Here is a 7,370-nt window from a genome sequence, read left to right as displayed (position 1 = left end):
GGCCTGATAGTTCCCAAGAGACACTCTCTAGAACAGGACAGCCTGGCTAAACTGCCTGTCCCTCCTTTCCTCAGCTTTGGAATAGGGTAAAACATTCAGATGTATCCGTTGCCAAGCCTCACAGAAGAAACAGGCTGCATTGCTGGATATTCTGCAACTTCATGGCCCACAATGTGTTTTCCCTGCATTTGTTTCTTCCCAGAGGTCTGCAGATTTGGGGATCATGGGTGGAAAGAGCCTCAATCCTGCTGCAGCTCTGTGTACTGGCTGCCCTCTGATGGGTCAGCATGAGTTGTCTTTAATTTCTAAATCATTCATGTGTAATCTATTTCCTTAATCTTTCTCAGAGTAAATACTGTGAAAGGAGCTGAGTATCAGAGAGTGCAGGGAGACTGAATTCCTCCCTCTGCCTTGCAGGCAGTCCTTCTGTAGAATGCTAGCTTTGTGTTTACCTGAGGACAGAACCTTCTAGCGGTGTCTAAAGTTGCAGGGAGAAGCCAGGCCTCCTTCCCCCAGCAAGGACAGGGAGCAGGCTCTGGCCAAGGCCTGTGCTGCTGCTGCTCCTTCTCCCTGTGCCCCAGGGTTTGCTCTCTCCTTCCCAGGAGCCGCCACGCCCAGGTGCGGAAGTGTGGGGCCGAGCTCCTCCTGTCCCTGATGGAGAGAATTGGAGTCACAAAGCTGGCAGGCACAGCCAGGGCTGAGAGGCTGGCACACGTGGCAGGGAAGCTTGCTCAGGACTGTCACCAGGACACAAGGTAATGATCTTCATTTCACCTCCTAAAACAGGAAAAGCCTTTTGTGCCTGGTTATAAAGGTAAAACCCCACAAGAGTGGAAACTAAAGGAAATATGAAGTTCCCTCACTGTGTGAATAAGGGTCATAGAAGCATGGAATATGCTGAGTTGGAAGGGACCCATCAGGGTCATCCAGTCACACTCCTGGTCATATGCAGTGACCCCAAGAGTCACTGCATGTGCTTGAGAGCATTGTCCAAAGGCTTCTGGAGCTCTGTCAGCCATGGTGCTGTGACCGCTGCTCTGGCTTGCCTGGGCAAATGACTGTACTGGGTAACCTGAGGTTGGCCAGCAGAAATGAGCATTGCCAACTTCCTGTGGCTTGAAGGATTCTTTACTGAGATCAAAAGAGCTCAGATGAGCCAGTCCAACAGTTTTGATTGTCTTTAGGTGCACAACACAAAGCCAAAGTGTTGGCTAATATTCATTACTGAAGGATCCCAAACATTTGTTTTTCATTAATTTAATACATTCCTATAAATATTTCAGGGGTCTTTAGCCAACATATTCAGTCTTTCTGAACTTGGTCTGCAGATTTCTAGAATGCTGTTATCTGTGGCTCAGTGACCTCCAAATTTCTTCTTGAAGAAAACTGTGGTTTCCCAGTGGCAAAATCAACCCAAACCACCAAAGTCCCCTTACTCTGATGATGAAATTCCCATTAATAGCTGCCAAGAACACCAGAGCAACTAGCTGCCCCTGTACATGCATATAGTATAGAATAATCAATAGGATGCAGGAGGTGTTTTGTCCTGGCTTCCCTGCCAGTTAAAGAAAGGCAAATTATTGTGCAATGGCAGCAAGACACTGCTAATAGGCTCTGACAACAAAGCAGATGTGTTTTGCTTGTTCTCTGGGATCCTTTGATCCCACAGGAGCACACCCACAGTTTCAGAGTGAAATGGTATTTTTCTGTTGCCCACATTCTCCTCTTGCCTCCTGTGTTCATCTGACAGCACTGTGCAGTGTCAAGTGGAGGCAAATCTCCTTCTTTGCTGAGTAGGTAATGCCTTCTTGTGCAAGGATTGCACATGATGAGTTTAAGGTATAAGCCTCTTCTGTTCACACTCTTCCTTTGTTTGTTCACTTTTCTTTCCTTTCCTCCCTCCCTCCCTCCCTTAGGCATTATGGACAGGAGATGGTGAAGATGTTGCTCAATCATCAAAAATTTAAAATGCTTTTGGAGCGATCTCTTTCCACCCATGACCTGGAAGATATTCTGACAAGAATGCAGAAGAAAGTAAGTGCTTGGCAGTAGAAATGGCTCCTTGGTGCAAGTATTGCCACTGCTAATATGAGATCAAACATCCCCAATCTGTCTTGATCTCATTCCTCTTCTACTGAATCATTTTTCTCCTGGGAATGAGATGTTAATCCTCAGCCTGTTCATCTGCAGACCACAAAGAAATTGATGTTATTAGGGAAAAAGTGGGGTTTGGAATATTTTCAATATCATTCACAAAGAAGAAAGGGAAAGAGAGCAAATGGGTTTACATTTAAGTGTAAGCCCCCACCATGCTCTCCCTCCTCTGTCCCCAGTAAAGCAATTAAGTGAGAATAGTGCTTCTGAAGAGAACAGAGTCTTTGCAAAAGATACTGGAAGTAGTAGTACTAAAAATTTCCAAATTTACAAAAGATGGCCAAGTCAATCCTAGTTACTACAGTTACAGTCTTTTGGGAATACTGCCCTGCTGTCAAGCTCTGTGGAACTGGAAAAATCTTGGTGAATTCAGCAGCATCCAGTGGAAACCCCTTTGTTTTTGTTTTTGGGTTTTTTTGGTTTTTTTTTTTTTGTGGGGGGGGCGGGGATTTTATTTTTTTTATCGACATTACAGAAGGGAGCATGCCTTTGTTCAGGCACAGGGAGAGTGAGTGTTGAACCAAATCCTTCCAACACAATGGGCCAACCCCCAGAGAGTCCAGATTTTTCTGTTGCTTCTGTTGTTTATGAACACTTGTTGCCTGCCAGTTTGCATTATTCCCATTTATGCTGAAGACTAATGAATTTGGGATTTTAGACTGCTGCTCAGTCTGGTAGCACCCATAACCTGCCTTGGGCTATTGAAAGCAAAGAGTTGGCATCACTGAATCCCTGGGCTGTTTCTATCTGCAAGTTAGGAAATGTTTCCCTAAGCCTTGGTAGCAGTGATCCTGGTTCTAACTTGTGTTTTAAACAGGGAATTTCCTATTTTATACTCTAAAGATTGATGGGGTTTCTCTATGTCTTTGTAGGGGATGGAAAACCAGAAGGCTGAACGCCCATCTGTCAAGGAGCTGGTGAAGAAGAGGAACGATGGCTCCAAGAAGCCCCAGGCCACATTGTCTTCTAGCAAACAGTACTGAGCACTTTATTCAGATGTGACAAAGCACATGACAAGCTGTACATGTCTCTTCCTCAGGAAAATCTTTCTGGCAGAGATGGCCAGTGACACAGATTGTTCTCTTTCCCTACAAATGCTCTATGATAAAAAAATGTCTACTTCTGCATTACACTGAACACAACTTCTTTGGAGGGGTTTTCACAACTGAGAGACAAAAAGACCCCATTGGTTACAGCTCAGATGATCCAGTGCAGTGGCAAGGGCAGTGGTATGGAGGCTATGACAGGGCCAAGTTTCTGCTGCCTGACTTGGGACAAGGAAATTCAACCAGGGCTTTTTTTTCATCTGAGTGGAGTCTTTTCCTGATGGGTGTTTTGATGAGAAGTCTCAGTCTAGAAGCAGGATGCCATTCCACAAAGATGCAGTTCTCATGCATGTGGTTTGGCCTGGCTGAATCATGGTTTTCTTACCCTGAAACAGTATCAAGTTTGAGTAGTAAGTAGCAATGCAATTCCTGATCAACTTCAGGCAACAGGTGTCTCAATGTGTACTTTTTGTCTTGATATTCCTGTCCTTCATATGATTTGCTTGATGGAGACAGCATGTTTGGTTTCCTTTGTCCTGTGCTGCAATCAGCATTTAAGACAGGAATTTGGTCCTTGCTGTCTCTTCACGGCAGTTGCAGAGCTACTTGTACCTGTTCTCCTCTGATCACAGAGGGGATTTATTTAGCTCTGTCACGCTCAGCAGTGGCAGGAAAGTGACCACATGCCTCAGTAGCATAGCTAGCATCTTTCCATGCTCATGCAAGAGACAGGTTGATCCAGGAGAATTGTTCCCAGGGGGGTTGTTAAGCTGTGGATCTAGTCTCTAGAGAAGCAAATGAAATGTGAGCATAGTTCTGGGGTGTCTGGCTTCTGTTTTTATCTCTGTGACTGATTTTCTGAATCCTTCACATATGACCCTGTTCATCTGTTCAGATGCACCTGAGCTATTTTTGCAGATTGTCATGCCTGGTTGTAGAGACACTTCTCCAGAGTGATGAGTTTCCTTATTATGAGACAAAAACATCCCATATGAGGAGCCACTTAAACTTGGAAGTAGTGTGTCTCTTTCTCCACAAAGCAATGTGACCTGTGTGCCTTGACAGCCATCTGAAGATAGATCAGATGCATCTTATCCTTGCTTTTTCTGAGTGAGCACTGGTGAGAACGTTCCTTGCAGATTGTCTCCCAAAATGATTGTCATGAGGTCCACGTTGTTTTTCAGAGCCTCATGACTTTCCAGCTTGAAATCACATCATTAGAAAAGCTACTGAAGATGTTTTGCTCACAATTTACTGAAGGTATTATCACCAACAGGTCCTCATTTGGTTTTATTTTCCAGGGTGAAATCTACCTCTGATGGATGCCTCCTACACCGTGCACAAGCCCAGGTCACGTTACCTCCGGTTGAGGAAGAAACGGAGCTGCTCCAGAAGCTTTACAATCTCCTGGAGGCCAAGGGGTTTCAGACGCGCATGGAAGGAGTGTCACTCCTCCAAGACCTGTGCAAAACCAGCCCCCAGCTCATCTCCACTAACATTGTCCAAGTATGTAGTGTATCTTCATTGCTCCTTTCCTTTAGCTCCTTTCCTAAGCCTGTAGCAGTAAAGTTAATTCAGTGTGTCTTGGCATTCCATCCTGTCTGTTTGGGACACGCTGGTCCCTCTTACCCAGACAAATTTAATGCAGGTCCAGGCTTCAGGACAAGTTATTTCAGTCCAGCTGTATACGTCTGGCAGGAGCCTATTGATGCTGTTCATCAGATGATGACAGAATTTTCTGCTGGTGTGACTGCTGCTCTCTCCTACTCCCAGCTGGGTTAAGTGAAGGCAATCCAGCCACTGAAAGCATGGCAATTATTCTCTAGACCAAAAATGGGTTTACCTAGGGAAGAAAAGATCAGACTGGGATGGTTTAAACCCAGGTTTTTTTTAAGAATACTTCCATATACTCCATCTAGTCTTGCACGGGCACAACTCTGGCTCTCATTTCCATCCTTGTTCCTATTCCTCTTGGTAAAGACAGTGCTCACCCTTCTTGGGGGGTCTTTTTTTCTCCTTGGAAAAGGAGGAAAACAGCTAAGGACTCATCTCTGCCATCTCCTCCCAGTAGCTGCTTTTCCCCTTTCTCCAAGAAAAGGTGCCTGATGATGTGTCTGTCAAGGGACTGAACCTGCTCTAATGAGGGCTGTACAGCTCATTAAATTCCAGAAGTCTACCTGTTACTTAGAGAAATGGTCTGCGTCCTGGAAGAGTTGATCAGAGTCCTGCACTTCTCCAGATACTGCTGCTGAGACAAACAAAAGAAAACTTAGATCTCCGCCAGCCGTAGTTTTGGCAAAATCCTAATTGCCCTCAGTACTTGAGGCAACTGTATAGAAAACCGGGCATTGTAAACATCTGCTTCCATACTTCTAAAGCAAAGGTAGTCTTTAGCATGAATAAATGGAATGGATTTAATGATTTACAGATGGAGTGAAATACCATAGGAACTCTTCTGTCCCCAACAAAACCTCTTAAAAACAGAAGAAAATCTTTCTAGCAGCATGAGGTTGCGCCACCATTCCAGTGAGTGGCCCACAGGAAAAGAGTGAAATTGTGCAAGCAAGTGCTGACCTGACAGAAAGGATCACTCTCATCTTTTACATTGCTGACTGCTACATCCACTCTTCAAACAAGGACATGTGAATCCAGCTTTCATGTTGTTTGTTCTATTCACAGATTTTTGATTATTTTGTCCTGAGAATATCTGACAGCCACAAGAAAGTGAAGCAGAAGGCGCTGGACGTGCTGGCTGAAATCACAGGCGTCCTGAAAGATGCCTTGAACCCGGTGATCATTGGTTTGGTGGAAGGAATAACGAAGAACCTGAACTCCAAGGATCCCAGGGTTCGTGCCGCAGCTGTGAAAGCGCTGGAAGAATCCATTGCTCATTTAGGTAAGGCTGAGCCCTGGCATGGACTCTCCTCACCTGTGTCTCTGTCTCTCCGACACAAGAGAGTGCTGAGTGCCTTGATAGCTGCTGTTGTCTGTGGAAAGCTCCAGCTGGCATCCCCCAGAAGCTGTGCAGGTGCAGTCCTTATGCACCAGTCCCCCAACAGGCTTGAACGTGATCAGCATTTCCCAAAAGTCCCAGGAGCCCTTGGCTCTGTGCTGCCTGTCTGAAGAGCAAGTCCCAGACTACAGCTTTGCTACAGTTCAGAGGCAAAGGGGGTTTGGAGTTTGCTTGGGCCCCGTTTGACTTCCCAAATGAATAGCTTTGCTCTTGGCATGAAGGGAGAGTGACCCATCAGAGCTCCTGCAGAGCAGCCACCGGGAATGCTCTACATGATAGGCATTAGCTGCCTATTTACCCCTTTTCTTCTTTGTCTTCTATTTTCAAAGGGGAACTTAGGATTCCCCAAGTTCATTTCTTTATAACAAACAGGTATAAACCCAGCTGTCAATGATGCCCTGTTCCACATGTTGTTTTGCATGGGGCAAGATGTCTACAGCAGTTAGCTACATAGGCAAAGGCTGCTCTCAATTCCTTTGCCACACAGATTTATGTCAGCTCTGAAAATGCCACACTGAGGAAATATGCCTGAAAATAGGAGTGTTGAAGAGGCAGGTGTTCAAGGGGAGTTGCCACTTTCTCCTCCTCAGCTGCTCTGTGAACTCAGGAACTGCCTGACTCGGTGCCTTTCTGTGTCCCAAGTATGGGGTTCTTCCTTTTTGCTCTGGGATGCAAAACCATTTCACTACTTACATGTGACTGAACTCTTGATGTCCCTGATGGGAAATGTTTTAACATAGCTCCTGATACAGCAGACAACTTTGCATTTACAAATGTGAAAGGAGAGCTTTTCTTTTGCAATTTAAATCCCTGCCAAGCAGACTGGAAGGAAAGAAGAAAAGGATTCAAAAACCAGCAGAAATGTACTTTATTTTATAGAATGGGGTTGCCCCTGCCCTTTCCCTCTGCACTGTCCTTTCTCCTATGGTCTCAGAAAAGTGAGCAGAAACATGTGTTTCACTTGTAGATAAAGTGTCACTGCTGAAGGAGTTCAGCTACCAGTGGAATCAACTGAGTGGCCAAGCTCTGCTGGATGTCACGGAGTGTATCACAGGTATGGCCTCCCCTTCTAGGCCAAGAGGTCTTCCCAGGGAGTATTTACAGGCAATGCCTGTGAGCAGACAGCAGAGTAGCTCCTCCAAACCAGGAGGTGCTGA

The 7,370-nt window shown here is 45.5% G+C and overlaps 1 protein-coding gene across 1 annotated transcript; it reads left to right on the top strand.

Moving 5' to 3' along the window:
• The first annotated feature begins 605 nt into the window (after window positions 1–605).
• LOC135288558 (TOG array regulator of axonemal microtubules protein 2-like) lies at window positions 606–7,062 on the top strand. The gene is made up of 5 exons (XM_064401946.1): window positions 606–755; window positions 1,917–2,034; window positions 3,027–3,130; window positions 4,502–4,706; window positions 5,880–7,062. Exons 1-5 carry the CDS (start codon window positions 655–657, stop codon window positions 6,321–6,323), a joined length of 972 nt encoding a protein of 323 aa, XP_064258016.1. The 5' UTR covers window positions 606–654; the 3' UTR covers window positions 6,324–7,062.
• Window positions 7,063–7,370: the final 308 nt, after the last annotated feature.

This window comes from Passer domesticus, chromosome 33 (genome assembly GCF_036417665.1).
Source record: "Passer domesticus isolate bPasDom1 chromosome 33, bPasDom1.hap1, whole genome shotgun sequence".
In the NCBI taxonomy this organism is placed as follows: domain Eukaryota; kingdom Metazoa; phylum Chordata; class Aves; order Passeriformes; family Passeridae; genus Passer; species Passer domesticus.
This window is presented reverse-complemented; position numbering and strand designations above follow the sequence as displayed.

What these genes read in the sequence shown, in the direction of transcription:
- LOC135288558 (XM_064401946.1), top strand. Translation starts at nt 655, where the DNA reads ATGGAGAGAATTGGAGTCACAAAGCTGGCAGGCACAGCCAGGGCTGAG. An exon ending in GACTGTCACCAGGACACAAG is followed by an intron (nt 756 to 1,916) that starts GTAATGATCTTC and finishes TCCCTCCCTTAG; the next exon opens with GCATTATGGACAGGAGATGG. An exon ending in TGACAAGAATGCAGAAGAAA is followed by an intron (nt 2,035 to 3,026) that starts GTAAGTGCTTGG and finishes ATGTCTTTGTAG; the next exon opens with GGGATGGAAAACCAGAAGGC.